This window comes from Corvus hawaiiensis, chromosome 19 (genome assembly GCF_020740725.1).
Source record: "Corvus hawaiiensis isolate bCorHaw1 chromosome 19, bCorHaw1.pri.cur, whole genome shotgun sequence".
Classification (NCBI taxonomy): domain Eukaryota; kingdom Metazoa; phylum Chordata; class Aves; order Passeriformes; family Corvidae; genus Corvus; species Corvus hawaiiensis.
In genome coordinates this window covers 1,226,471-1,253,159 of record NC_063231.1, presented here as the reverse complement: position 1 = coordinate 1,253,159, position 26,689 = coordinate 1,226,471, and the positions used below count along the sequence as shown (strand labels likewise).

The 26,689-nt window shown below is 67.9% G+C and overlaps 7 protein-coding genes across 10 annotated transcripts; 4 read left to right on the top strand and 3 right to left on the bottom strand.

The window, feature by feature from the left end:
• Nucleotides 1-137: 137 nt before the first annotated feature.
• On the bottom strand, nucleotides 138-5,023 carry BTBD17 (BTB domain containing 17). The gene is made up of 3 exons (XM_048323425.1): nucleotides 3,502-5,023; nucleotides 2,226-2,502; nucleotides 138-1,707 (listed from the first exon to the last, which is right to left on the bottom strand). Exons 1-3 carry the CDS (start codon nucleotides 3,959-3,961, stop codon nucleotides 627-629), a joined length of 1,818 nt encoding a protein of 605 aa, XP_048179382.1. The 5' UTR covers nucleotides 3,962-5,023; the 3' UTR covers nucleotides 138-626.
• Nucleotides 5,024-6,078: 1,055 nt separating this feature from the next.
• On the top strand, nucleotides 6,079-11,098 carry GPR142 (G protein-coupled receptor 142). Its single transcript, XM_048323434.1, has 4 exons — nucleotides 6,079-6,161; nucleotides 8,156-8,317; nucleotides 8,649-10,084; nucleotides 10,988-11,098. Exons 2-3 carry the CDS (start codon nucleotides 8,173-8,175, stop codon nucleotides 9,500-9,502), a joined length of 999 nt encoding a protein of 332 aa, XP_048179391.1. The 5' UTR covers nucleotides 6,079-6,161; nucleotides 8,156-8,172; the 3' UTR covers nucleotides 9,503-10,084; nucleotides 10,988-11,098.
• A 2,096-nt stretch (nucleotides 11,099-13,194) lies between these two features.
• GPRC5C (G protein-coupled receptor class C group 5 member C) lies at nucleotides 13,195-17,537 on the top strand. 3 transcript variants are annotated; one of them, XM_048323427.1, is made up of 5 exons: nucleotides 13,195-13,273; nucleotides 14,579-15,599; nucleotides 16,182-16,276; nucleotides 16,487-16,630; nucleotides 16,793-17,537. In XM_048323427.1, the coding sequence occupies exons 2-5, from the start codon at nucleotides 14,588-14,590 to the stop codon at nucleotides 16,823-16,825; spliced, it is 1,284 nt and encodes a 427-aa protein (XP_048179384.1). In that variant the 5' UTR covers nucleotides 13,195-13,273; nucleotides 14,579-14,587; the 3' UTR covers nucleotides 16,826-17,537. The 3 variants fall into 3 exon arrangements, with proteins under 3 accessions (XP_048179384.1, XP_048179385.1, XP_048179383.1); XM_048323428.1 differs by having other exon boundaries at nucleotides 13,225-13,292; XM_048323426.1 differs by lacking the exon at nucleotides 13,195-13,273 and adding an exon at nucleotides 13,756-14,428.
• A 1,477-nt stretch (nucleotides 17,538-19,014) lies between these two features.
• CCDC137 (coiled-coil domain containing 137) lies at nucleotides 19,015-21,262 on the bottom strand. Of its 2 annotated transcripts, none has more exons than XM_048323436.1 (6): nucleotides 20,992-21,262; nucleotides 20,498-20,625; nucleotides 20,111-20,321; nucleotides 19,726-19,808; nucleotides 19,523-19,602; nucleotides 19,015-19,403 (listed from the first exon to the last, which is right to left on the bottom strand). In XM_048323436.1, the coding sequence occupies exons 1-6, from the start codon at nucleotides 21,216-21,218 to the stop codon at nucleotides 19,167-19,169; spliced, it is 966 nt and encodes a 321-aa protein (XP_048179393.1). In that variant the 5' UTR covers nucleotides 21,219-21,262; the 3' UTR covers nucleotides 19,015-19,166. The 2 variants fall into 2 exon arrangements, with proteins under 2 accessions (XP_048179393.1, XP_048179394.1); XM_048323437.1 differs by having other exon boundaries at nucleotides 19,015-19,382; nucleotides 20,992-21,261.
• On the top strand, nucleotides 21,217-23,047 carry OXLD1 (oxidoreductase like domain containing 1). Its single transcript, XM_048324146.1, has 2 exons — nucleotides 21,217-21,450; nucleotides 21,922-23,047. The coding sequence occupies exons 1-2, from the start codon at nucleotides 21,217-21,219 to the stop codon at nucleotides 22,258-22,260; spliced, it is 573 nt and encodes a 190-aa protein (XP_048180103.1). The 3' UTR covers nucleotides 22,261-23,047.
• Nucleotides 23,048-23,376: 329 nt separating this feature from the next.
• PDE6G (phosphodiesterase 6G) lies at nucleotides 23,377-24,628 on the top strand. Its single transcript, XM_048323438.1, has 4 exons — nucleotides 23,377-23,482; nucleotides 24,014-24,235; nucleotides 24,323-24,363; nucleotides 24,449-24,628. Exons 2-4 carry the CDS (start codon nucleotides 24,090-24,092, stop codon nucleotides 24,523-24,525), a joined length of 264 nt encoding a protein of 87 aa, XP_048179395.1. The 5' UTR covers nucleotides 23,377-23,482; nucleotides 24,014-24,089; the 3' UTR covers nucleotides 24,526-24,628.
• Nucleotides 24,629-24,850: 222 nt separating this feature from the next.
• TSPAN10 (tetraspanin 10) lies at nucleotides 24,851-26,531 on the bottom strand. Its single transcript, XM_048323435.1, is given in 4 exon segments — nucleotides 24,851-25,062; nucleotides 25,064-25,226; nucleotides 25,505-26,103; nucleotides 26,421-26,531. Coding segments are annotated over 4 exon segments (969 nt in total). The 5' UTR covers nucleotides 26,484-26,531; the 3' UTR covers nucleotides 24,851-24,918.
• Nucleotides 26,532-26,689: the final 158 nt, after the last annotated feature.

Sequence of the window (26,689 nt, the reverse complement as noted above, 5' to 3'; positions counted from 1 at the left end):
ACATCACAAGCAGGGACCCACATCCCCCCAGGGAAGTGCATCTGTGCCTGGATGAGTGTTTTCCTTCCCAGGAGTTCCATTAAAAGGAGCTGAGCTGGGGAGCGGCGTCACCCCAAAGATGCCCCACAAGTCCCACACTCGTTTCCTGCTTTATTAGGAAGGGGGTGGGGGTACTTGGATAGGGATGGGGCAGCTGCCACCACCAGTGGGGACGGTGTCCCCCACCCCTCCTCCACTGGGGAGGCTGATGGACCCCTCAGCCCCAGCCTGGGCAGCTCCATTTGCCCTTGAGCTGGACCCAGCTGCCCACACAGAGGGACGCCAGGGCTGCCTCATGGGAGGGATGGGCTGTCCCTGTCCCCATCCCCACACCCGCTGGGGTCTGTGATGTGCCCGTGGGCTGCACGTTTCACCTCCTGCACCCCCTACACGGGTCTGGGGCACTCCCAGCATCCTCCATCCCCAGGGACAGTGATGGGGACAGGACGTGGCAGGGGAGCACTCAGGGAGGGGTGGGCAGTGCAGAGCACAGTCCTGAAGCCCCCCAGTGAGGGGACCCCCATCTACCTACGGGACCAAGCATTCCCCTCACAGGGCTGGGGCCAGCATGACCCAGCTGTGCCTCGTTACTTCTTCACCTTGATGAGGGAGTGGTAGACGGGCTTGATGATGATGTGGAGGTGCAGGGAGTTGTCGATGAGGTACTCGGAGGTGCGTTTCTGCAGGTCGGCGTGCGCCAGGAAATCTGCCGCCTCGTCCGAGCTCTGGTGGAAGCTGTAGGCGTGTTTGACCAGCACGCGGCCCTGCTGCCGCACGCCCACCAGCACGGTCTTCTGGAAGCTGACGCCGGCGAAGTCGGGGCTGCTCATGGCCGGGGTGATGATGAGGCGCGGGCGCCCGTCCTCGATGCGCACGGGCTGGATGGCGCCCGCCACCGAGTCCGAGTACACGGGGCGCAGGCTGACGGGCAGCCAGCGCGGCGAGAACAGCACGTTCCAGGTCACCCTCTTGCCAGCATCGTGGCTGCTGGGCCCCAGCTGGGTCTGGAAGCTGGTGCTGCGGTCGTCCCGCGCGGGGTTGGTGATGACCCACTGGGAGCCCCAGCTGGGCGCGAGGTAGTTGCGGGGCAAGAACATGCTGCAGTTGACGTCGAAGTACTTGGCGAAGTGGAGCGGGGAGGCGGCGTGGAACTGGAAAGCCTGGAAGAGCAGGTCCTGCACCGCGCCGCGGTGCCGCGCCAGCACCGCCGACTGCGCCTGCAGCCGGAACAGCTGGCTGGGCGCGATCATGGGGTAGCGGATGGCGCGCAGCACCCGCTCGGCCACAGGCACCTCGGGCTGCCGGCGGCTCAGCCAGCCCTCCACGGCGGTGTAGAGCTCCAGCTCGCTGTGCAGCACCAGGTCAGAGCGCTCCAGCAGCAGCAGCAGCAGCTCCACGCTCACCGAGCCCCACTCGGCGCTGCCCAGCACCGCCGACAGGTTCCAGGCCAGGAACTGGAGGCAGCTCTCCTGCAGCGCCGCGTCCCCGACGCGCACGGCGTAGTGGTACCAGCCCACCACGTGGCCCTGGCTCGACTCGCTGGCCAGGTGGGTCCTCATGTATTCAGCCACGCCGCGCTGCAGCCCCCAGACCCGGTACTTGCTGGCCAGCTGGTGCATGGGGATGGCCTGGTGCAGCAGGATGGAGACCCCCCCGCAGTACAGGTACCTGGGGCAGAGTGCGAGTGGTGACACTGGAGACACCCATCCCCAGCAGCTCAGTTCCCCGGGGAGCAGCCTCTGCCCTGGGCTGCCTCCCTCTCAGTATTCCCACACCAAGGGGTCCCCAAGGTTCCCAGGGAAGCATCCCCCCTCCTTGGATGCTTCCCTCTGGGTGTCCCCGTCCCGTGTGATCTCCATGGTCCCCAGGGGAGGATCATCCCTTCTTGGCTGCATCCCTCCGGGAATCCCCCTCTCACTCTGGCCCCATGGTTCCCAGGGGAGCATCCTCCTTCCTTGGCTGTATCCCCCCGGGTATGCCCATCCCACAGGAATCTCCATGGACCCCAGGAGAGAATCCTCCCTCCTGGGCTGCATCCCTCCCAAAATGTACATCCCACAAGGTCCCTGTGGTTGCCAAGGGAACATCCCCCTTCCTTGGCTACATCCCTCTGGGCATCCCCATCCCATGGTCCCCAGGAGAGCTGCATCCTCCTGACCTCCCCATCCCATGGGGTCCCCACACACCTGATGAACTTCTCGAAGAGCGCGGCGGTCTCGGGCGGCTCATGCAGGGTCACGACGCTCTGGTTGCGCAGGAGGCTCTCGAAGACCTCGCTCTGGAGGCTCAGCAGCAGCTGGTGCGTGTGGAACACCTTGGGCTCGTCGGAGGCGGCCGAGCGGACCCGCAGCACCGAGTCGCTGCCGTTGCCGTTCTGCAGCAGCTCCTGCAGCCGCTGCAGCAGCGTCAGTGAGTGGTTGATGGTGGCCGCTGTGGAGTCCCCGCTAAAGTCGGCTTTTTGGGCTGCAGGGAGATGGGACCGTCCCAGAGTTGCACCCCAGTCCCAGGCACTGAGGTGGAGTGGGGTTACTGGGGGGCTGTGCACCTCCTCCCTCCGCTCCCCCAGTGCCAAAGCGCTGCTGGTGCCAAGGGGGTGTCGGGGAACAAAGGACATGGGGACATTCGTGTCCCTGAGAGCCAAAAAACTGCCTTTCCACAGCAGAAGGGCTGAGACCACCATGTCCCAGGCTGGGGTGTGCTGGGAAATGGCCGGGTGCCGACGGTACTGGCTCTCAGCCCGGTCTGCCCGTCCTGATCCCGTCCCCGCTGTGGGCAGAGCGAGCCCCGGGCATTGCCCTGATCCCTCGCATCCCGGATGGATACATGGGGGGACAGAGCCCCTGGGTGTGGGGAGCCAGGCACGCTCTGCCCCGCACCCAGGGATGGAGTTCTGAGCAGCCTGGGGACACCGGCTGCCCTGGTGTCACTGCAGGTCCGTGCTGGGATCCCAACAGTGTCTGTAGAGGCATCTGGGAATGTGGAACAGGGGTCTCCATGCTCCTGTGGGCGCAGGGATCCTTCCTTCCTCTCCCCTTCTCCCTCCTGACACCACTCCCACCCGCTCCTCGGAGCATCTGTCCCCCAGGAGGAATTTGGCTCCGTCTGTCTCAATCCATCTTGCCTCTCAAATCCCGTCTTGCCGACGGATTACCCTTCCCAGTGCCGGCTTAAGGCCGGCTGAGCGGGGATGGGGAAGGGGAGCAGACACCCCGTACCCCGCGGTGCTGGACTTGTCTGCCCACAGCACCGAGCCCTTCCCTGGGCACCAGCGAGCGCAATCCAGCTCCGAGAGTGCAGCACATCCAGGAGCCACTTCCATCCCCTCCCGGCACCCCGACGGCAGCCGGAGAGACGCGCTGAGCTCTCCGTCAGCCGCCGAGCCGCACCCCGGCACCCGGCGAGGGCAGCGGTCCCCAGGGCTCGGGGACCCTCGGCGCCTCCCCCCGCCACGGCCACCCTTACCGGCTTGCACGGTGAGGAGGAGGAGGAGGAAGGCGGCGGCACAGCCCCAGCGGCGGGTGGCCACGGGCCGGGTGCCCGTCAGCCTGGCCATGGCGTCGCAGGCGCATCTGCCGGGTGCGGCACACGCTGCTCGTCCGGGGCTTATGTAGGCCACGCGCCCTCCCGGCCCGCACGCCCGCGCCGCCGCATCGATTGGTGGAAACTGGGGCCGGCCGTTGCCAAGGGAACGGCTCCCAGCCTCCCTGCATCCCACCCTGCATCCCACCGTGACCCCCAGCCCGGCCCCGCACCCCGGGGTGCTGTGGCGGGGTGCCCGCGGCGCTGCGGCGCGGGGACGTCGCCGTGCGGCACCGGCTGCTGGCACCGCCGCCGCGGAGCCCCACGCGTGGCCGCGGCCCTTTGTGCCGGGGTCTTTGCATTCAGGGCACAGCTCGGTGGCCTCCCGCTCCCCCCGGCTCATGGGTATTCATGCCGGCAGCAGCCCATCACCATGGCATCCGCGCTGCCGGCAGGAACTGCCTGCCCTTTTCCCAGCCTTTGCAGCCAAGAGGCCGCCCGGACGCCCTGTGCGGCCTCCCTGGCCCCCCGCCCGCCCCGACACCTCTTGGGGGGCTTCACCATGGGGTTGGGGTCCCCCCAAAGCTGCAGTGCCACACCGGCTGGGGTGGTGCTGGGGGAGCAGGGTAGGGGCAGCGGGGTGTCAGCCAAGTGGTGCCAACCTCGCTTTGGTTGTGGCCCCAACGGCACTGTGGGGTGGGGAGCCAGGACCAGCACCCCAGGCGGGGGGACACATCCCACAGATGGGGCAGCACGGCTCTCAGGGGCACAGCAGCCCCTTACCCACTGCTGGGGTTCCCCCAGTACCATGCTCAACCCAGGGACCCCTGTGGAAGGTCACCTCGGGGGACCCCCTGGGCTCCCCACTCCCGGGAACGCCAACACGGGGATGCTGCGACCTTTGATAGTGCCGGAGCTGTGGAGGGGGATATGAACCATTCCCAGTTATCCAGTGTCGAGTCCAGGCTGCTGGGCTCAGCGCTTGGTCCCCTGCCCACAGTACCGAAAGGTGACACTGCAGGGTGGCTGTGCCCTTTTTTACACTCCAGGACCCTGGGGGACACCGTGGCGTGGCCTTGGGATGGGGAACGTGGTGTTGGGGGCTTCCGTGCTGAACCAGGGGCTCCAGCTGGGGGGGGCTGGTCATCCCATCTGTCCCTTGGCATCAGCCTGCCCGGCCCTGGTGCAAAGCCGCCAGTGCTGCCGCGTGGCCAGGGGTCCTGTGGTGGTGGCGAGGCCTTCTGGGGACAGGTTTGGGCTCATAGGGGTCGCGGGGCCGAGGAGATGCATCCCCCGCTTAGACGCGGTTTCCAGATGTTGAGCGTGGGCAGATGTTGCTGCAGCTGCCAAGGGGGTGGGATCACCATCTGTCCCTGACCCGTGGGCACAGAGACTGAGGACAAGACACCAGTCACCTCCCTGCCACGCTGCTGGGGCTCCCTGGCCCCTTTGCAGGGATGGGCAGGTGGGCGATGCTCCAGCCCTGTGCCCCTGCTGGGCAGGGGACCCCCAAAATCACGGTGCCAGCAGAGCGCCCAGCCCGGGCAGTTGTCCTTGCACCGTGGGGGCTGGGCCTGGGGGACAGGGCCCCCGCCACGGCACAGCCGGTTCATGGCTCACCGCGTCCTCCGACGCCTCATTTCACCGCCCGCCTGATAAACAACAGCTTGTGGGAGCGTGTGCCCGGCGTGCCACCGGCGCCGTGCCAGCCCGGGCGGCAGCCACAGCCCGGAGACCCCCGCGTCCCCCGCGGGGGCATCGGCTCCTCGCGGGGGCGAGGTGACCATGGGAGGACACGGGGGACCATGGGGCTGGCTCTGGAGGTCAGCAAGGGACGTCCCCCAGCCCAGGTGAGGTGAGGGAGCAGCTGTGCTGGCCCGGAGATTGCGGCTGAGGCGGCGCGGGGCCGGCTCATCATAGCGACGTGCACCAGGCAGCGGGGCCAGGGCATCGCCCCCGCGGGCCGGGGGGGCACTGGAGGGACGGAGCTGGGCCCAGGGACCGGCAGGGGACATCAGCCCTGTCCCTGTGTGCCGCTGGGGAAACTGAAGCGCGGGCACGGTGTCCCGGCAGTGGGCACTTGGGAACAGCCAGGGCAGAGCCCAGCAGGGGCACGCAGGCAGCGCACAGGGATTCACACTCGTGCGCGCGGTCGCACGTCACACCCTGCGCGCACCCGCTCCTCTGTGTCCCCAGAGGTGGCCGCGGACCCAGCTGCCCACTTGCCCGCGGACCACCATCCCTCCTGCTCCGGGGTGGGGAGGGGCTCTGTCACGGTGACCCCTTCCCGGCCCCCCGCGGGAGCCGCCGGGCCGGTGACGCCCCTGTGCCCAGCCAGCCCAGCCCGTGGCTCTGCCCACGGCGCTCTCCCTCCGCCCCGTGTCCCGCGCCCCGGGAGGCTGTGCCATGCTGCGGGTGCCGGCGGGGACAGGGACACTGGGAGGGACACGGGCACCGGCGAGGACAGGGACACCAGTGGGGACACGGACACCGGAGAGGACACGGACACCAGCGGCAGCACGGACACTGACAGGGACACGGACAGCGGTGTGCCCTGGGAAAGTGGCACCGCACGCCCGGCGGGTGGCACCGGGGCCACCCAGGTGAGAGTCCCTGTCCCGCAGGCTTGGGGAGCGGGACCCCGGCCAGGGGGAGCAAAGGGAGGCCCACAGCGAACCCACCCCCCCAGCACAAAGGGGATCGGGCTGGGAAAGGGTTAAGGCGCTCCCGCGGCAGCTGCAGCCGATCGATGTCCCAGTTCCGATGGGGACGTAGATGGACGGGAGGGACCTCCTGCTGATGAACCGGAGTTAATTTGCAGTTAATTGGCACCCCTCTCCTCCTCCATCCCCCCCTGCATTTCCCTCGGGCTCTGCTCAGGATCTCGCTTGGGTCCCGGCCGGGAGTTCCAGGGTCGGGGAGGTGGGACCCCCAGGATCCCACACCCACCTCGGGCATTTCTGGGGGAGCAGATCCATCACTGGGGGTCCCGGAACGGGAGAGAGATCTGACCGCCCCTCCAACCCCTATTCCGAAGCCATCAGGTGTCTGTGATGTCTGGGACAAGGGGAATTTGGGGTGCCCCTGGGGCCAGGGTCAGCCTGGGAGCGGAGTGGCGCCCCGTACCCCCTCCCTGAGCTCAGGACCGCACCCCGCAGCCCCTGATCCCAAGACACCCCCCCACAAAGAGCACTCCGCACCTCCCGGGCCCAGGAGCCCCCTGCACCCCACAACCCCCGACCCCAGGAGCCCCCTGCACCCCACAACCCCCGACCCCATGACCCCCCTGCACCCCACAACCCCGACCCCATGACCCCCCTGCACCCCACAACCCCGATCCCATGGCTCCCCTCCACCCCACAACCCCCGACTCCATGACCCCCTCCACCCCACAACCCCCGATCCCATGACCCCCCTCCACCCCACAACCCCCGACCCCATGGCCCCCCTCCACCCCACAACCCCCGATCCCATGACCCCCCTGCACCCCACAACCCCGATCCCATGGCTCCCCTCCACCCCACAACCCCCGACTCCATGACCCCCCTGCACCCCACAACCCCGATCCCATGGCTCCCCTCCACCCCACAACCCTCGACCCCATGGCCCCCCTGCACCCCACAACCCTCGACCCCAAGACCCCCCATCACCCCGCACATCCCCCCCCGGCTCCGGGACCCTCCTGTACCCCACGACCCCCGGCCCCGGGGTGGCGCTCCCCCAGGGGATGCAAATTTGCGGGGGATTCTGACCAATCAGAACGCAGCGCTCAGCTCCGGCCTCACCGTCCCCGGGAAACCCCTCTCCGATTGGGTGGGGCCTGGCCCCCCTGAGCCAATCGGAGCGCAGAGTCGGGAGGGGGGTGGAGCCTCCCTGGTTTATGAATGGGCGAGGGCAGCGCGGGCACGATCCGGGCGTGGGGAAGGATGGGCAGGGATCGGGCAGGGACGGGCAGGGATGGGCAGGGATGGGGCAGGGATGCGGATACGGATAAGGATAAGGATAAGGATGCGGATGCGGGCGGGGACGCGGGTGGGGATGCGGGCAGCGCCGCTGCCAGGCTCCTCCAGCTCCGCTGCCTCAGCCTGAGGAGCTGGAAAAGGACCCAGATGGCAGCCTGGAGATGGCCACCCCACATTTGTCACCACTGGGACCCCCCATCGGCACCTCTGGGTCCTCTCTGCCACTACTGGGAGCCGTCTGGTGGCACCCAGCCTGGGCTGGGGGCTAGAGCCTCTCTCTGCTGGCGGCTGTCCAAGAACATGGTGTTTTAATCCGGTTTTCTACACAAACGGGGCTGAGGGATAAAGAAGGAGCAGCTCTAGCAGCGGGGACCCTGCTGGGACATGGCACAGGGGGCTTGGGGTGCATTGTCTCCCATGGGTGCAGCAGCCCCAGGTCTGCCTGCGACAGCACATTTTGGAGCTGCCCATTGTACATGGATGCTACAGGACAAGGGACCTGGGATCCAGCCAAAGGGGGGATGCCCGGGTGACGGACCCTGTCCCCAGGCCCTCAGTGGCATGTCATGGCTGGCCTCCCACCCAGGTGTCATCAGGACCCTCATCCCCCTGATGCTCCCTGTCTCTCCTTGCAGCCGATCCGTGGGGGAAGATGACAGTCCCAGTGCCCAACAGCACAGCAATGTCGTGGGCACAGCCGGAGCTGGAGCCGGAGCCAGAGCTGGAGCGGTCACCCTGCCTGGTCGGCATCGTCCCCATCGTGTATTACAGCGTCCTGCTGGGGCTGGGGCTGCCAGGTGAGGGGGCTGAGGGGGCAGGGGGGGCTGAGGAGAAAAGTCCTTGGGATGGAGGGTCCCCACCTGCTTCCCCCCAACCTCGGGTCTGGCCCCAGTGCTGGGCTGTGCTGCCCGGTCCCAGGGCAGGTGCCACCGCCACGGGGACAGATGGTATTTGCATTGCTTGGGCTGACACACGGAAGAGATTAATCAGCCCAGCAAATCCCCACAGCACCGGGATATTTATAGCTCCCCCCAGCCAGAGCCTGGGCACCCTCGGGGTCCTGCGTGCTGCGTGGGGGGGCTGTGAGCCCCCAGCTCTCACCTCCACCCATCGCTCCCCTCCCTCCAGTGAACATCCTGACCGCCGTGGCCCTGTCCCGCCTGGCCACCAGGACCAAGAAGTCATCGTACTGGTACCTGCTGGCCCTGACCACCTCCGACATCCTCACCCAGGTCTTCATCATCTTTGTGGGCTTCATCCTGCAGACGGCCATCCTGGCGCGGGCGGTGCCCAGCGCATTCATCCACACCGTCAACGTGCTGGAGTTCACGGCCAACCACGCCTCCACCTGGGTCACCGTCCTGCTGACCGTGGACCGCTACGTGGCCCTGTGCCACCCGCTGCGCTACCGCACCGTGTCCTACCCGCGGCGCACCCGCAAGATCATCGCGGCCGTCTTCGCCGCAGCGCTGGCCACCGGCATCCCCTTCTACTGGTGGCTGGACATGTGGCGTGACGCCGACCCCCCCACGGCGCTGGACACGGTGCTCAAGTGGCTGCACTGCGTCACCATCTACTTCCTGCCCTGCAGCATCTTCCTGGCCACCAACTCCATCATCATCCGCAAGCTGAAGCAGCGGAGGCGCGCGGGGGGCGGCAAGACCACGGCCCTGCTGCTGGCTGTCACCACTGTCTTCATCGTGCTCTGGGCTCCCCGGACCGTCGTCATGATGTGCCACCTCTACGTGGCCTCGGTCAGGAGGGACTGGCGTGTGCACCTGGCCTTGGACATCGCCAACATGGTGGCCATGCTCAACACCTCCCTCAACTTCTTCCTCTACTGCTTCGTCAGCCAGACCTTCCGCCGCACGGTGGGCGAGGTGCTGCGGGGGCACCCCCGGCACGGCCCCTGCCGTGGCAGTGGCCACTTCCCACCCCCGGCCCTGAAACCACTGAAGCTGCTGGGCAGCACCGCGCTCTGAGCTAGGGCAGTGCCCGGCTGGCAGTCCCGGTACCCACCCAGCCCCACGCATCGCACCGGGGCCTGGGGAGACCTTAACGTGGGGACAGGCCCCCTCCACGGAGGCAGAGTTAATGCTGGTGGTGGTGGCAGGAGGAGGTGGTTGTGCCCGGACACTCATTTGGGGATTTCGTGGTGCCTGCCTGGCAGCAGCAGCCCGGGATGGGCAGCTCAGCCCCGCCCATGCTCAGCCCCTCACGCAGCACTGGAACTCAGCCAGGGGACTCATCCAGGACGTGCCCCAGCTCAGTGGCACCGAGGGGCTGCCCATGGTGAGGGGTGGAGGGCACAAGTGAGCTCCTGTGAGCCCTGACACGGACGTGGTGCCCGCTGGGTGCCACTCCATAAACTGCCATGCTGAGACCAAAACTCTGCCTGGGTCCGGTTCCCTGCGGGCGGCTGGAACGGGGGCACCCTGCAGCAGCAGCTCTGGCACAAGGTGTCTCTGTCCTGCCCACCCCCGTGCCTCTGCACGGCTGCCCGAGAGTGCCAGAGGGAGCATCCACAGGATCTGGTGTCCCCGGTAGTGGGGTTTGGACGCTTGGTAAGATCCCAGCTCCTGGCCCCACCCATTAATCCCACAGGCAGCAGCAGCCAGGCTGCAGCCCCCCCGCCCCAGCACAAGGGTGCAGCCCCCCGGGCACCTGCGGCAGGGGAGGTGCCCCCCCTGCTGCGGGTGCACCCAGTGCTGCCCTCCCAGTTACACCAGTGCCAAACCGCTGTGACACTGGAGGGGCGGCCGAGCCGTGCCAGCCTGTCCCCAGCTGCCAGCAGAGGGCAGGGATGGGACACTGCGGAGCTGGCACTGCCGGGGGCAGGGAGCGGGCACCCCCAGCCCCCCAAACCAGCCCTGCCGCCACCCTAATTCCCCGTAAGGTCCTTAGCATAATCCCCCAAAACCGCCCAGCCTTTCCGCTCGGATTCCCGAGAAGGGGCAGGACAGAGCCAGGGGGTGCCCGGGGGGGATCAGGGCCTCAGCTGGCTCCTGGCAGGGCACAGAGACACCCCCAAACCGCACCAGACCCCCTGCCCACTCCCGAGCCCTGGCTGTGCCCACACCGGGCGGGGATGGGGCGCAGCCTTTGCCCCCAGGGTGTGGGGCTGACCCACTCACGGACCCACCCTGCCCCCGCACTCGGGTGGACAGACCCCGCCGGGGATGTCACCTCATCCCAGGCCGGATCCCTGCCGGGGGACAGGGTTAAAGCCCGAGCCGGTGGCGCGGGGGGTACCTGGGAGGTTCTCGCTCCATTAATTCTGGCACGTGAGGAGAGCAGGACCGGGAAGGGATTAGTTATTAACCCGACCGCGGGCAGGGGCTGAGGGGCCGCGGGCCGGGGGGCTCGGCTGCCTCGGGAATCCTCGGCGGGAGCTCCGGGATTGCCACCGGCCCCCCCGATTGCCACCGGCCCCCCTGTGCCAACCGGTGCGTATTTACTTGGCAAAGGAGGTGGAAATGTGCTGACGGCGTCCGCCGGCGCGAGGGGCTCCGCTGGGAACGGCTCCGAGCCCCGGCCGGGGCGGCGGAAGGCTCTGGGAGGGCAGCAGGGACCCCCGGCTCTCGCCTTGCCGAGGGGAGCCGCCGCGGAGACGGGGTTCAGCCAGCCTTGCCACCGTGCCAGCCGTGCCAGCCGCCCGTCCCTGCGGCTCCCCAGGAAAGGTAAGCCTGGAAAAAATGCGCCCGGCGTGCTGATGTTTTCGGATAGAGCCTGGCCAGGGTCCAGGTCCCGGTGCTGAGCCTCATCCCAGCCCCTCAGTGTGGCCTCTATGCTGGAAGGACCAGTTCTGCCCAGTTCCACCACTGGGATCGCGGTTCCAAGCCCACCCAGAGCACCGGGAACTGCGATCGGGCTCTGCCCGTGCAGGACGGTCAGGGTCGGGGATCCACCGCCCCGAGAGGAAACCGAGGGCAGCACATGGTGGGCATCACCCCCCAGTGACCCCACAGCCTCTTGGGGTCTTTCTGTAGGACCTATAAAAACCCCCGGAGCAAGCAGTGGGGGCTGGAAACCTGGGCAGGGTCCCTGCGGGAGGGGGGAGCAGAAGACGCCCACAATGGGTGGAACGTGAGGGTCTCCATGGGAAGGGGGCTGAAACCGCCGGCCGTGGGGAATGTGGGGGTTCCCAGGGGAAGGGGATGAGGAGCTCACCCGCCAAGGAGGGGGACGCAAAGGCAAACGCTGCGCGGCCACGGGGCAGCCTCGGCGGGACGGACGCCTGCCGGTGGCCCCACGGGGGGTCACGGGGGTCTCGTGCTGAGTCAGCAGCCGGGAAACCCTCCGGCGGAAGGAAGCAGCCGGCGGAGAGGCCGGGCTGCGGTGTGGGGGCGGCAGGACAAGCGGCCTCCGCTCCCGGCACCGCTTATCCAAGGCTGAGCCTTTCCCGGAGCCTGCGCTCCAAACCCCTGGGGAAACTGAGGCACGAGAGCCGCTGCAGAGCCCCTCGCCTGCACTGCCCTGCCCCGTGCGAGGGCAGGGATGATCCAATCCCGAACACCATCCCAAAGCCAAATGATCTTTAGGAAGAGGGCGGGAGGGTGGCAGTGGCGCAGCTCTGAGCTGGACACACCGTCCCGTCCCCGTGGGCTCTGGCGGGTGCCGGTCCTTGTGCCACGGGTGCCGCCGGTTCCGGTGGGAGCCGGTCCTTCCACCGGCGGCTCTGCTGCCCTTTCTCCCCGGATTGTTTTCATCCCGGCCTGGATTGGGGCAGGCCCCGCCGGAGGCACGTTGAACTTTCCTCTGCATCCTTCACCCTCTTGCTTCACCCTCCCGAAATAGCAGTGCCTGCCTGGAAACCTCTCCCAGGGCTGGCGGGGCCCCCGGGCTGCCCCAACTCTCCCAGGGCTTTTCCCCATCCCCAGGGATGAATGGGGTGATTGTGGGGTGCCCATCCCAACGCCAGGGTCGCAGCCACCCCCGTTGGGACAGGGACCACTGAGCCGTGTCAGTGCCCTGTGCTGGGGCTGCCCTGGCCTTCAGCCCTCTGCCGAAAGGGCTTTTCTGGGGCTTTTCTGGGGTTTTCTGGGTCCTGCTGCCCTGCCAAGGGCTCCGGCTTTATCCATCAGCTGACATTCCTCCGGGAGGCCCCTCCAGGCCGGTGTATCCTTACACGGTGGGGCCGCCTGTGGAGCCCCACTCCCGGCCCCCCGAGCCCACCAGAGGTGGAAGATCCCGCGACGCAGCTCCCACTGCTCCATCCCTTGTCCCCTGAGGGTCTTTCCTGATGTGCAGCACTCAGCAGGGCCAGGCTGAGACCCCCAGACTCATCACAGTGATGGCCAGGTGGGCCCCCCCTGCTTAACCCCCTAGTGCAGGGTCTGCTCCCCTCAGCCCCGTCCATGCCCCGGGGCAGCCCCCCCGCTCCGTCCCTTGTCCCCGGAGAGTCTTTCCCGGGGAGCAGCGCTCGGCAGAGCCAGGCTGAAGTCCCCCCAGACTCATCACATTGGTGGCTGAGACCCCCCAGACTCATCACACTGATGGCCAGGTGGGCTGGCCCCTGCTCCGCCCCCCACCAGCCCCCTCCGTGCCCCGGTGCGGGACCCCCGCCGGTGCGGGACCGCGGTGTCCCCGCCCGGTGCGGCGGGGCAGGTCCCGGCCGGCCCCGATCGCGCTCTCGGGGCTGAGCCGCACCTCGGGGAGGGGCCGGGACGGGCAGGCGCACGGTGCGGCGGCACCGGGGCTGGCTCGGCTCGGCACGGGGGGAGCGGAGCGCCGGGCACCGGGGGCTGCGGCCGGTGAGCGGGGCTGCGGCCGGTGAGCGGGGCTGGGTGGCGGAGGGGCGAACCCTGCGGGACTGGGGGACACCAGCAACGCCGACAGGAAGAGACCGGGACCGGGACCGAGAGCCGTCCGCCTCCGCAGCTCCTCCGGCCGGAGGGTTGGGGGCGGCTCCGGCGGAGTTTCGGGGCCAGGACCTGGCGGGAGCGCCGGGAAGCACCGGAACGGTGCGGGATGGGGGTGCGGGAGGAGCGGGCGGGGGGAACCGGCGGGAGGGGCAGGGGGAGCGGGACAGGAGTGCGGCGGGACCGGGCCGGGGGAGCGGATAAGCCAACGGGCGGTGCGAGGGAGCGGGCGGGGGGTGCAGGAGGAGCAGGGCTGGGGACGCGGGTGCAGCGGCCGGGGGCGCGGGGGAAACCGGGCGGAGTGTGCGGGGGTACCGGGCTGGAGGTGGGGGGGAAACCGGGCTGGGGGACGCGGTGGGAACCGGAGGCGGTGGAGCTGCTGGAACCCGCGGGCACGGGGACTCCGTCCCAGCGTGGTGCTGGGGGTCCGGGTCCCCATCCCGGGGCCGGGGGGTGCCCGGTTCGGGGTGCCCCTCGGGGGACCGGGGTTCCCGGCCCCGGCATCTCCTCTTCCTCCCCCAGCAGTGAGGCTGCAGCTTCCTCGCTGCCTCCTCTTCCCCGTGCCCACCATGGGTGGCAGGAATGGGGTGGCAGCGGTGGGGACAGGGACTAGGACCCCCGTGCCATGCCATGCTGTGCCGTGCTGTGCCGTGCCAGGCTGCGGCTGCCTACGTGCCAGCGAGCTGGACACGCGACCTGCACTGGGCCGGTGCCCAGAACCAGCGGAGGGAAGTGGGATGGGAGAAGTGGAAAGAGGAACGTGGTAGCACACAGGGACAAGGCAAGGGGACAGCCCTGTCCCCCAGCATCACCTCTGCCATCTGGTCTGAGCCCACATTTGATGTTCCTGGGAAGCCGGCGGGCACGGTGCTGCTCCTGACACTGGAGGAAGGGATCGAGACAGCCCCAGAGAATTCCCATGTTGGGAGGGATCATTTGGGGCACAGAGGGGCTGAGCCCCTCCTCAGCTGCCACCAACCTCCAGCCAAGCATCCGATGGGTTCACGTGGCTGCCTGGTCCCACCGGGGGCTCCCTGGCCATGCTGGGTGAGCTCAGCTGTGCCAGCAGGGCAGAGCTCCCCAGGACCCCACTGCTCACCCTGGGATGCACAGTGGGGACCACGGGCAGGGATGCTCTGAGCTGAGAGCTGATCCACATCCCCAGTCCCTGTGCCCTGACCCCGCTGTGTCCCGCAGGGTCCCTGGATGCCACGGTGCAGGATGGGCTCCACGGCCGTGCTGCTGGCCCTGCTCCCCACGGCCGCCGCGCAGCCCACGCCGCCCTCGGGCTGTGGCCACGACCTCTCCTCCCTCTACTACAACCTCTGTGACCTCTCGGCGGGCTGGGGCATTGGGGTGGAGGCAGTGGCCAGCCTCGGTGTGGTGACCACCTTCGTGCTCACCATCGTCCTGGTGGCCAGCCTGCCCTTCGTGCAGGACCAGCAGAAGAAGAGCCTGGTGGCCACTCAGGTCTTCTTCCTTCTGGGCACCTTCGGGCTCTTCTGCCTGACCTTCGACTTCATCGTGGGGCCGGATTTCTCCACCTGCACCTCCCGCCGCTTCCTCTTCGGCGTCCTCTTTGGCATCTGCTTCTCCTGCCTGCTGGCACACGCCGTGGCCCTCAACTTCCTGGCGCGGCGCAACCGGGCCCCGCGGGGCTGGGTGACGCTGGCGGTGGCCCTGTCCCTCGCCTCGGTTGAGGTCATCATCAACGCCGAGTGGCTCATCATCACGGTGGTGCGGCGCGAGGGTGGCCCCCCGGACCCCTGCCAGCTGGCGGACGCTGACTTCGTCATGGCCCTCATCTATGTCATGGCCCTGCTGGTGGCCGCCTTCAGCACGGCCTGGCCGGCCCTCTGCGGCCACTACGGCCGCTGGCGCAAGCACAGCGCCTTCATCCTGGCCACCACCAGCCTCTCCATGGCCATCTGGCTGGTGTGGACCATCATGTACCTGTATGGGAACCAGCGTGCTGGCCACAAGCCCGGCTGGGATGACCCCACGCTGGCCATCGCGCTGGTCTGCAACGCCAGCGCCTTCCTCCTGCTCTACGTCATCCCCGAGGTGACACACGTGACACGGCGCAGCCCCGAGCAGGCCTTTGAGGACGATGGCTACCCCACGCGTGGGGTGGGCTACGAGACCATCCTCAAGGAGCAGAAGTCGCAGAGCATGTTCGTGGAGAACAAGGCCTTCTCCATGGATGAGCCGTCCTTCGGTAGGCGCCAGGGCCCACCAGGGACCCTCTCACCCCATGGCAGGGCTGCCAGTGGGCTCTAAGGACCCTCTTGGGGACCCTGAGGGATGTCTCTACCGGGTATGGCAGGGGTGGGTGGGTGACGAGATGTCTGGCAGTGACCTGCCCGGCACTGGCGCCTGCTGCTGTTGTGGCTCCCGAGAACTGGCCGGGCTGGGCGTACCAGTTTGGGCTGAGCCCCGCAGCCGCAGGGAGCTCCCTCCCCAGCGTGGGGTGCCCGCGGCTCCTGCCCCTCCGCCCCGGGCCCACAAGCCCCTGCAATAACACGGGGTGGTGACGGTCCCAATGGGCATCGTGGGCGGCCACGCCAGGTGTCTGCGCCCCATGGGGGCGGGAGGGTCCCCTCTGAGCAGCACCTGCACCCGAGAGACCCTACAATAACAAACCATGGCCAGGCAGCTGCGATGCCAACGCTGGGGACAGGAGTGTCCCGCGGGAAAGGCACGGAGCTGCTGAGTCAGCTCGTTAAAGCTGCTAACGAGGTACGGGGAGCCCCAGTGGGGTGGCAGTGGCTCCGTGGTGACTGTCCCCATGTCTTGGCAGCCAAGAAGCCGGTGTCCCCGTACAGTGGCTACAACGGGCAGCTGCTGACCAGCGTGTACCAGCCCACCGAGATGGCTCTGATGCACAAGGGGACGGTGAGTGTGACACCAGGGGTGGCCACATCCTGCCAGGCTTCCGACTGGAGCAACTGGGGTGGGGGACAGGGTGTGGGTGGGGGGCTCCTGTGACCCCTGTGTCCCAATGGCTGCTTTAACGGGGTGGGGACCCTCCGAACCTTCTACCCCCGGGACCCCGTGGGGCCGGGGTGCTCCCGGTGCTGTGACACCCCCGTGTCTGTCCCTCAGAGCGAAGGTCCCTATGACGTGATCCTGCCCCGCGCCTCCACCAGCCCCTTGCCCGGCAGCGCCAGCTCCACGCTCCGAGCCGAGGACGCCTTCACGGCACAGGCCCGGCACTCCAGCATCCCCAGGGACACCCGGAGCTGCCAGGTGGGTGAACGGTGCCTGCGGCGGGGGCAAAGTCCGGCCCTGCCATGGCGACGGCTCTGCCCAGCACCCAGAGCTCCCCCCGGTGGGTCAGGGTACACGTCTCACCTGGTGTGGGTGCCGTGGTCCTGCTGCCACCCCAGTGCCACCTCGCTCTGCCCGCAGGTGCAGTCCCCGTACAGCAGGAACCGGTGGTGAAGCCCCCGTGACGCAGCTCCCACAGCGCCGGCACGGCCGCGGCCCCTCCGTCCCGCTCCCGAGGGCTCACCGGGCCTCATCCCACCCTGACATGTGAATCCCACCCGTGGGATGCCTGGACACGGTCCCAGAGCCAGCGCTCCCACCTGCCCGTCCCACCTGGCCGTGGCACCCGCAAGCCACCAGCTGTGCCCGGACCCCGCATCCCTGCCTCAAGGACAGGCTCCCGTGAGGACACCCCCAGCTGTCACCTCACTGCCTTTGTGACGCACAGACCCCGTCTCCCCCAGGCCATGGACCCTCCGAAGCTGGGGAACCAGTGGGACCCGGCCCAGGGCACCCTCAGCACCGAGCCCCTGGCTCTGCACTGACCCCCACCAGCCCTGGGGACCCCAAGCCGAGCTGGCCCCATCCCACCGCAGGGCACAAGGGGACACGAGGCTGTCCCCAGCTCTGCCTCCTTCTGTGCCTCTGTTTCCCCACTGCTGGGGAAGGGGGGCTGCTGGGGGTCCAGGGGATCAGTGCCTTGCTGGGGCTGGAGACCGGCCCCCCACAGCTCCGGCCGCCTTCCCGGTGCCTTCCCCCTCGGGGCTCGGGGACCCCTGCAGGGAGTGGGGAGGGAGCTGGGTCCCTCGCCCTCCTCGCTGCTTTCTCTGTCAAATTCTTTTTCCCACTTTTTTTCAGGTCACCCCAATAAAGGTGGTTTTTCCTATGGTGCTGTCACAGCTGGTCTGTGGTGGGAGTCCCAGGTGCTCCCAATGCCACCGGCTGCTCCCACCGGCTCAGCCCCATTCCCTCCTTTAGGGGAGTGACAGGGAGCATGGGGGGGGGGCGCTCCGAGCAGGGTCCTCGGCACCCCCTCCCCCCCAGCTGGGGCCGCTGGGCCGGGATCCCGTGGGCAGATGGGCTGCCGGGCAGGAGGTGGCACAGCACGGAGGACGTGCCAAGGTCGTGGTGGTTTTCCCGCCCGGATTGCCTTCCCCTCCGCAGCCATTCCTCCTCCTCCGGGCAGGAAGCCTGCGGCCAGCAGTGCCATGAATTATTCAGGGCTGGAATGGCTCCGTGGGGGCAGCGGGTGACCTGGTCTCCTTGAGCCGGAGCCGGGATGGCGGCGCTGGGGCTGCCGGTGGGCACGCGTGCCCTGCGCGGTGTCCGCACAAGGGACCCACTGCGGGAGCGTGGCACTCGCCATGTCCCTGCCATGCCCTTGGCTGGCACAAGCCCGCACTCCCGGCTCCGGGGACACGGCCGCGGGAGCCGGGTGTTTGCAGCAGGATGTGGCCGTGCCCCCCGGGCCATGCTGCGTCACCCGTGTTTACCTCTCACCTGTGTTCACCTGGTGCCGGGTGGCAGCGAGGGCATCGCCCAGCAGCACCAGGCACTCGGTGTCCCCAGGGCCGCTGTCACCGCAGCGCGCCCTCCCACCGGCTGCTGGCAGCGCATGGCACAGAGCGTGACCCCCCCCAGGCACCTCCACCTTCCCGGGGACACGGCGGTCGCACCCTGGGGACGGAAAACAAGGCGCAAAGCCTGTCCCGCTCAGGCCTGGCGGGGGACAGCGGAGCGGCTCAGCCGCCGTGCCCGGCCCCTCCGGAAACGCGGATCCCCCCGGCCCCGCCAGCGCCGGCCGCAGCGCGGGGCGGCCCCGCTCCAACAGGGAACGCTTTGTGCCGGCGCGGGGCCGCCAACAGCGGGGCCTTTGTCCGGCCAGGTGAGGCGGACACGGCTGCGCCGCGCCGGGAGCAGCCCCGGAGCCTCCCCGGAGCCGGGGGCTGCCCGGGGGGGGGCGCAGGGCGGTGGCACCGGGGGGACGTGGCAGCACACCCGGCACCGCGGTCACCGTGACCGGGGCCAGGCGGGGACACGGGCAGTGATGCCAAGGGCAGGGCTGCGTGTGGCTGCAGCCCTGGGGCTCAAGCAGCGTCACCAATAGTGACAACAAAGGCAAGTGACACCGTGCAGGTGGGTCCTGTGGGACGCTCCGTGTCCCCAGCACTGCCTCACTTTCCTCCCACCGGGCACTGAGCTGGCCAGGCACCGGGGTCTCCTCACGGCTGAGGAATGAGGGTCCTGCCCCCACCAGAGCCCGTGGGGACAGCGATGTGCCTGGGACTGCCACCTGCCAGCACAGCAGCATCCCTAAGTAATCCCTAAGGAACCGGGAGCCCAAACACGCTCACACCACTGGCTCCCACTGGCACTTTTTACTCCAAGCAGGTCCGTGGCACCGCAGGGACCCCACTGCAGCGCTGAGCCGTGGAGTGCGGGGCTGTGGGAAGCCCCAGGGCTCAGCAGTGACACAAGAGCATCAGGGCAATGTCCCCCTCGAGTCCCAGGGCCCTCAGCGTGGGACGCCGTGCCCCCCCTGGGTGTGCTTCCGCTCCAGCTGTTTGCGCCTCTGGATGTCCCTGTAGGCCCGGATGACGCGCGCCCGCTCCTCCTCCAGGATGCGCCGGCGAGCCATCGACATCACCGGGGACACGGGGGACGCGGGGGATGCGAGGGACGCCTGGCTCTGGCCCAGGCGAGCCGTCAGGAGGAGCTGCTTCCGTCCAGCCTGTGGGCAGAGACGGGGTAGCTGAGAGGTGAAGGATGAGACACCAGGACTGCGCTCTGAGGAGCTGTCACCGGCTCACTGAGGCCACCGCTGCCCTCCCAGGTACCCAAGGGGTGGGTAGCATTGTCCCCAGAGCTCACCTGCTTGGCAGGACCCTGTCCCCTGGGCTGTGAGGTGATGGTGGGTGGCTGTGTCACCACTTCTCCAAATGGCACCTTGTCTGCGGGTGAAGCCAGAGCCAGGGTCAGCGGGAGCCCCTTGGGAGGCACCACTCCAGCTCCCCCACCCCTCCATGTGCTGCCCCCCGGGGCTGGGGGTCACTTCAGCGCTGCTCCATGCCCACCTTGGAACAGGCTCTTCTCCAGCATGGCCTCCTTCTTCTCCTCCTTCTTCTTCCGAGCTTTTTCCAGCTTCTTTTTCTGAAACCTGAAGAGCCACGTTATGGCTGGGGCTCAGGGGCGGATGGGGAACAAGGAGTGAGTCCCTACCCCACGGGAGCCCCCAGATCCCACAGCTTTTCCTCCAGGAGGGTGAAGCAGGCCTGTGGCTCTGTTCCCAGACATCCATGGATGGGATCCATGGGGATGGCCCCACGGGAAAGGGTCCCACAGCCCCCCCACCTGCACCTCCAGCCGCTGCCAACGCCAAACCTGCCCTGCAGAACTGGGCAAGGGGACAGGCCACAGGTGTGGGCTGGCCCCATCGAGCTCACAAAGCTTTGCTCTCACTGTTTTTTCCTCCTGGACTTCTCTGGAGCCGTCGCCTCCTTCTCAGGCTCCCGCTGGAGCTGGTTCTCCGCGAGGAAGAGGATGCGCTGCACCTCCTGCTCCATGCGGCAGATGTAGGAACGCTCCGACTCCCCCTTGCCCCTCCGGAACCTGGGCGTGGGGATGTCCCCCGGGGCCTTGGGGCCCTTGGACTTCTGCTGCTGCTTCTTCTCTAGGAGAGACGGGTGACATTTCTGCAGCGGTGACACCCTGGGCGTCCCTCCGGCTGGCAGAGCACGGGTGGGACATCACTGGAGAGAGGACGATGTCGCGTGGCAGGATCCAGCCATGCCATGGGCTCCTGGGCCAGGCCCTTGGCCACCTGCTCAGGCCACCTCTGTGTCCCACCTGCCGCCTGCCTCTTCCCGGGATCTGGGCGCTTCATGGCCTCGCGGCTCCGCATGAGCTCCCGCAGGCGGAACGGGATCTCCTGCTCGTCGGGGTGTTTGGGTTTCATGTTGTCCTTCTTCTCCTTCCTGGGGAAATGAGCACAGCGAGAGCACTCCAGGGAAGCGCCAGGACCTGGAGCCAGGGATGCCTGGAGCCAGGCACTGGGACACCGGGACTCAGACACGACGGGACACCGGGATCCGGGATTGAAGGATGCTGGGATTTGGGCACGGGGGGGAAACTGAAACCCAGACATGGCTGGGCACCGGGACCGAGGCATGGGGAGCCATCAGGGTCAGCACGGGGAGACACCGGGACCCGGGCACGGGTGGAGATCAGGACGCAGCCGCCGAGAACGGGACCCCCGCCAGAGCCCACCCGCGCCCCGAGACCCCGCGTGGGTCCAGGTGCCAAACCGGGAGCGATCCCGATTGGATCCCGCGGGCACTGACCTGCTGCGCAGAGGGACGGCCGGTCCGCGCTCCGATCTCGGTCCCGCTTTCTGTCCCGGCCCCGCTTTCTGTCCCTGTCCTGGTCTCGGTCCCGGTCCTCGGCCCTGTTTCTGTCCCTGTCCCGATCTCTGCCCCTGTTTCGGTCCCGATCCCGGTTTCTGTCGCGGTCCCCGGGCCTGTTTCTGTCCCTGTCCCTGCCCCCGTCCCGGTCCCGGTCCCCGGGCCATGGTTCCGCCACTCCTCACGTGGCCGTTCCGCAGCCAGGATTTGGATTGCAGGCCCCGGATTGCAGGCCCCGCCCCCTGCTCCTTATTGGTCCCTCCTGCCCCGCAAATCCCGCTTTCCTCACTCTGCCGAGCTGCTATTGGCCGAGAGAGCTGTCACTCGGGGCGGGGCCGGGGCGCTGCGGCCGGATGCTGCTGCGGGGGGGCGCGGGGGCTGGCGGGGGCGCGCCGGGGGGTGAGCGGGGTCCGCGGGGACACGGGGGGACACGGGGGGACACCGGCGGGGACACGGGGTGCTGGGGACGGCGGGGACACGGGGGAGCCCGCGGGAGGGGCGGAGAGGTGCTGGGCGTGAGATGTGAGCGAGGCCGGGGGGACAAGGGAGTACCGGGGGGTCATGGTGGGGCTTGGGGGATGTGGGGGAGAGGAGGGTACAGGGAGGGGACGGGGATTGAGGGGAGTTGGGGGAGACAAGGGTGCGTTGGGGATGGGGGGCTGAGGGGGGTACAAGGGGGTGTAGGGCATGGAGTGGGGGGCAGGAGTTGGGGGTGCTGGAAGGGGGACGTGGGGGTGCTGGAGAGGGGGTGACAGTGGCGGGAGTGGGGGTACACTGGGAGCAGGGGGTTCCTGTGGCTGAGCTGGGGGTGCAGCAGTCCCCCCGGGCCCCCCAGACTGGCATCAGCGCGGGGGTCTTGGTTCCCTGCAGCCCCCAAACAGCCCCAGAGGGGCGACCCCGCGCCCCCACCCCGCCACCAGCTGCGGCCTCCGGGAGCGCTCGGACACTCCGGGGAGTGACCGTGGGCCAGACACCCCCGATGGCGACAGGGGGGACCCTCCTGCAGCCCCCCCGGTGCCCCCCCCGCCCACCCACTGCTGCGGGACCGGCTGCCCCAACTGCGTCTGGGTGGGATACGTGGAGGAGCTGCTGGAGCGGCACCGGGACGGCGGAGCCCAGGCCTTGGCAGCCGTGGAGCAGCACGTGGAGGACGAGAACATCAAAATGATCCTCAGGATGGAGATCAGGCTGCGCTCCAGGAAGGACTGAGCCTCCCCCGGGCCCCCCAGACTGGTGGGGGACACCCCTGGGGTGGCAGGATCCGGACTTGGGTTATTTATAGTGTTTATTGTGTGCTGAGCACGGGATCCCGGGGGTGTCATGCGAGGTCGGGTCACCTCCTGCTCGGAGGGAGCTGCCCTTGGGGACAGGCAGTGGCTCAGGCCCGTCCTGAGCCCCGGATTTCCCGGGAGCTGGATGCTGTGCTCTCCCCAGCGTGGCAAATCCCTGCCAAGGGCAGGCTGGGGTGGCCCCCCATGCCCAGCCCTCCTCCTCCTGTGCTCCCAGCTGGAATTTAAGCACCTTGAGGGGATTTTCAGCACCTTGGCCGTGCCCTGGTGGTGAGGAGGGCTCGGGGGGACAGCGTGTGGTCCCGAGCACGTGGGAAGCAGCAGCCTCCTGTCCAGGACACTGTCCCTGTCCCTGGTGTCACATCCTGCCTGGCTGCTCTCCAAGGCACCTTTTCTTCCTCACTTCCTTCTGCCTCCACCTTAAACTTGTCCCAAAACCCCCCCTCCATCCTGGGGGACTCACAGCCAGTGAGACCCACACAGACCCCCCCCCCATCATCCCGGGACAAGGTCCCCAAGAAGCCACCAAGCCCTTGAGTGTCACTCACTAATGAACCCCAATTAACAGCCAGGCTCTGCTCTCTGCCAGGGAAGTAGGTGGTTCTCCATGGACAACGCTCCTGGATCCCTTTAATCCTATTTGTTGGAGCCCAACTAATTGCAATTAGTGGCAGGGGCTGAAGTTCAATTAAAGTGTGCCGAGATTATTCCGTTTTTAATTGCTTTACTGCTGGATTAGGGAAGCTTTGGAGCGACTCCGGCCATGGGCAGGGGCTGCCAGGCCCTCTCCAGCCACAGCCAGGACCCCCACCCAGAATGGAGACTGGAATTGGGGTCCCATCGCTCCCTCTGGGATCAGGGGACACTGGGGGAATCTCTTTGGGAATGGGGATCCCCCAGGAGAGGAGGGAGGATTCCCCTCACGTGGGATCCATTGTCCACCTGGCACAGTCAGGACTAATCCTGACGCCTCCTCCCCACCCAGAGCAGGGGAAGGACACCAGATTACCCCCTGGGGAAGAAGGGAGGTCAATAATCCTATTACCCCCGGGCAGGATAAAACTCCCTCCCCGAAAAGCGCCCCAGAGCTGCGGGACGGAGGGAAGCGGACGGAGGGAGCAGCTCTGGAACCGCGGGACTGTGTGAGTCAGGGCTCTCCAGGCTGGGATGGGACACGGGGTTGCTTTGTTGCTCTTTCCTGCATCCAGGAGCAGCTCCCTGGGTTGGATCCTTCTTCCCAGGCCCATGCCCAGCTCTGCAGCAGGGCCAAATCCCTCACACCACTGCCAGAGCTGGGCTTGTGCTGCAGAATTCCCGCTCCCGGTGCCACGGGCTGTCCTCTGCTCCTCCAGCCCAGCCCGGGGTGCCCACCACCCCACACCTGCCCATCCCAGTACAGCCCCCAGGGCAAGCCATGGGGGGTCCTGGCAGTGCCCTGAGGGGTCCCCAGGTGTCACATCCACACTGGGACGTGGGATGATGGGGGACAGGGGATGAAGGAGCAGCAGCAGCTCTGGGGCCGCCCAGGATGTCCTTCCCTGCCTTTGGGGATTAATGGCTGAGCTGGCCTGAGTCAGCGTTGTGGGGAGGGGGCTGCACAAAGCCGATCAGGGACTGGGTGGGAACGGGGCCACAGGGGGGAGGCGAAGCTGGTGTCCCCCATTTCCCTCCAGCGGGTGTGAGGAGCCGCAGGGAACGCCGTGAGCCGCAGGGAACGCCGTGAGCCGGGGCTGCCGGCCCCCCACCACCATGAGCCTGGAGCCCCCCAAGCTGGAGGTCAAATCAGCCACGAGGGTGACCGGGGGTCCCGCCACCCCTCGCAAGGGACCCCCCAAGTTCAAGCAGAGGCAGACGAGGCAGTTCAAGAGCAAACCCCCCAAAAAGGGGGTGCAGGGGTGAGTGGGGAAGGGCCCTGGGATGGGGGGGGGGGGGGGGGGCGGTCTTCCTGGGGGTCAGGCCAGACATCCCCTCTTTCCTTGCAGGTTCGGTGATGACATCCCAGGCATGGAGGGGTTGGGAACAGGTATGGGAATCCCACCCACCTTGGCAGTGTGGGGTAAGGGGCTGGGGGGTCACGCTGCTACAATCTCTGTCCTCTCTCTCCTCAGACATCACCGTCATCTGTCCCTGGGAAGCCTTCAGCCACCTGGAGCTGCACGAGCTGGCTCAGTACGGAATCATTTAGGATTTGGGCAGGCTTACTGTGTAGTGCTGTGTAGGTCGAGGCCCCCCTGCCCATGCTGGGGGGCTCAGCTTAGAAAAATATTCATTAAACCCAAACGAGGGCAGGAGTCGGTGTTGCGGGTTGAGGGGGGAGGGAAAGCGGCTCCCCATGGCCTGCACTGGGGTGGGCAGGAGGCGGATGGGTTCAGGATTGTGACAAGGTTTATTTGGGGCTGGACCAGCACCCCAGATGTCCCCAAATCCCCACCCCTCACTCCCACAATGTCCCTGCACACCCTCAGCAGCTGCACCGGTGGCGATGGTGACACGGGCAAGACACAGGCAGGTTCAGGATTTTGACAAGGTTTATTTGGGACCAGACCAGCCTCCTGCATATCCCAATTTCCCGGTGCCCTCACTCCCACACCCTCACAGCCGTGATATCCCTGAGCACCCTGAGTGCCATGAGCGCTCCCACGGCCTCCACCAGCACCAGGGCGGTGGCACCGGCGGCAATGGCCCCGGCCTGGCCCCGCAGCCACGAGCCCAGCGCGGCCCCCGCAGCCCCCCAGGTGCACCACGGCCCCGGCCGCCGCTGCCGCCAGCCCCAGCACCCCGAACCCGCACTGGGCGTTGGGCACGGAGCCGTTCTCCAGCGGGTCCTGGCAGCAGGAGGCCGGGACGCCGCACGCCTGCGCCCCTGGGGCGCTGCAGTTGAAGTACCTGCGGGATGGACACAGATGTGGGGTCACGCACATTTGGGGTGCGGGGATGGGGGCTCCCACTCCCCCCAGCCACAGAGCTGGACACCAACCATGGGTTCCAGCTCATTTCTCTCTTTTCTGGACCATCCCAGGGCTCACACCACCCCAAATGTGCATCCCCAGCACAGACCCCACAAGGAACAGCCCTATGGCGGGCGTGAGGTCCCCCACCTAGCAGAGTTTCCAGCCCCGTGGTGGGGATGGGGTCCCCCAGTACACCCCCCAACCCCGACTCACAGGTTGCTCTCCCAGTCGCGGTAGGACTCGAGGCCGCAGCACTGGAGGCTCCGCTGCACCTCATCCACCAGGAACTGCAGGTCGGGATCCTCCTGGTAGCGCAGGAGGCACAGGAGCAGGAGGTCCCGCAGCGCGTCCCGCAGCCGCCGCCGCGCCAGCAGCAGCAGGAGCCCCCCCAGCAGCTCCAGCCCCCCGAAAGCCAGCACAGCACCCAGGAAGAAGCGCAGCAGGCAGGGGCTGGCACGGAAGGTGCCCAGGCAGCCGGCCAGGGACACGGCGCTGGCCGCCAGCCCCGCCAGCACAAACAGCAGCATGGGGTCCGAGCCCAGGGGCACCCCACGCTCCCCCCCGGGCAGGGGGTTCTTGGCCAGCAGCCCCCAGACCCCCACAGCAAGGATCAGCAGCCCCAGCAGGAGGAAGAGGAGGTTCCAGAGGAAGGCCAGGTAGCGCACGCAGTGGCTGAAGGGGCTCACTTTGGGGGGGCCGGGGTACCACGCCCCAGAGTCCTGCTCAGCCGTGAGCCTGGGCAGTGAGTGGCCATCGTCATCAGCATCATCGTCATCAAAGGAGGAGTAGGGCAGCTCCACCAGCCTGGATGCCTGTACGGACAGAGAAGCCATCACAGCCCCCCAGAAATGTTCCACCAGCACACGTACCTCGTCCCACAGCCAGACACTGTCACGGGCTCCTGGAGCCACCCTACAGCCTTTTGCTGAGCCCCTCTGCACAGGGAACCCCAACCCCACCCCTGCTCATCACGGAGGTCTGCAGGGGAGCACCCCAAAGACCCTGACCCTATGGAGACCCCCAGGGATGCGGGATGCAGCACAGATACATGCTGGTACCCAGGGGTCGGGGGCTGTGGGGTGCACGGGTAAGGGGTCCCGTGGGAGAGGAGTGGGGGTCCCGGCGTTACCTGGGGCAGCAGCCGGGTGCCCTCCCCGTGGGGCTGGAACAGGCGGACTCTGCTCAGGGCCATCACCGCTACCTCGTGCCCGAACCCCAGTCACACTCCCATCATGTGAGGGGCTGCGGGCGGGCTTAAATGGGGCTGTGTGTGCCGCCCCACAGCTGGGCACGATCTCCCTACCCACCCACCCCCACAGCTGGCCCCGATCCCCCCCTGCTCCACAGCTGGCCCCGATCCCCCCCCTCCCCAACACCGCGGAGCTCCTCCGAGAGCAC

What these genes read in the sequence shown, in the direction of transcription:
- BTBD17 (XM_048323425.1), bottom strand. Translation starts at nt 3,961, where the DNA reads ATGAGCCGGGGGGAGCGGGAGGCCACCGAGCTGTGCCCTGAATGCAAA. An exon ending in CCTCCTCACCGTGCAAGCCG is followed by an intron (nt 2,503 to 3,501) that starts GTAAGGGTGGCC and finishes ATCTCCCTGCAG; the next exon opens with CCCAAAAAGCCGACTTTAGC. An exon ending in CTCTTCGAGAAGTTCATCAG is followed by an intron (nt 1,708 to 2,225) that starts GTGTGTGGGGAC and finishes ACTCTGCCCCAG; the next exon opens with GTACCTGTACTGCGGGGGGG.
- GPRC5C (XM_048323426.1), top strand. Translation starts at nt 13,964, where the DNA reads ATGGGGTGGCAGCGGTGGGGACAGGGACTAGGACCCCCGTGCCATGCC. An exon ending in GGGCTCCCTGGCCATGCTGG is followed by an intron (nt 14,429 to 14,578) that starts GTGAGCTCAGCT and finishes TGTGTCCCGCAG; the next exon opens with GGTCCCTGGATGCCACGGTG. An exon ending in GGGACACCCGGAGCTGCCAG is followed by an intron (nt 16,631 to 16,792) that starts GTGGGTGAACGG and finishes CTCTGCCCGCAG; the next exon opens with GTGCAGTCCCCGTACAGCAG.
- GPR142 (XM_048323434.1), top strand. Translation starts at nt 8,173, where the DNA reads ATGACAGTCCCAGTGCCCAACAGCACAGCAATGTCGTGGGCACAGCCG. An exon ending in GCTGGGGCTGGGGCTGCCAG is followed by an intron (nt 8,318 to 8,648) that starts GTGAGGGGGCTG and finishes CCCTCCCTCCAG; the next exon opens with TGAACATCCTGACCGCCGTG.
- CCDC137 (XM_048323436.1), bottom strand. Translation starts at nt 21,218, where the DNA reads ATGGCCCGGGGACCGGGACCGGGACGGGGGCAGGGACAGGGACAGAAA. An exon ending in CGGGAAGAGGCAGGCGGCAG is followed by an intron (nt 20,322 to 20,497) that starts GTGGGACACAGA and finishes CGTCTCTCCTAG; the next exon opens with AGAAGAAGCAGCAGCAGAAG. An exon ending in AAGTCCAGGAGGAAAAAACA is followed by an intron (nt 19,809 to 20,110) that starts GTGAGAGCAAAG and finishes GTGGCTCTTCAG; the next exon opens with GTTTCAGAAAAAGAAGCTGG.
- OXLD1 (XM_048324146.1), top strand. Translation starts at nt 21,217, where the DNA reads ATGGTTCCGCCACTCCTCACGTGGCCGTTCCGCAGCCAGGATTTGGAT. An exon ending in TGGCGGGGGCGCGCCGGGGG is followed by an intron (nt 21,451 to 21,921) that starts GTGAGCGGGGTC and finishes GGTTCCCTGCAG; the next exon opens with CCCCCAAACAGCCCCAGAGG.
- PDE6G (XM_048323438.1), top strand. Translation starts at nt 24,090, where the DNA reads ATGAGCCTGGAGCCCCCCAAGCTGGAGGTCAAATCAGCCACGAGGGTG. An exon ending in CCCAAAAAGGGGGTGCAGGG is followed by an intron (nt 24,236 to 24,322) that starts GTGAGTGGGGAA and finishes CTTTCCTTGCAG; the next exon opens with GTTCGGTGATGACATCCCAG. An exon ending in CATGGAGGGGTTGGGAACAG is followed by an intron (nt 24,364 to 24,448) that starts GTATGGGAATCC and finishes CTCTCTCCTCAG; the next exon opens with ACATCACCGTCATCTGTCCC.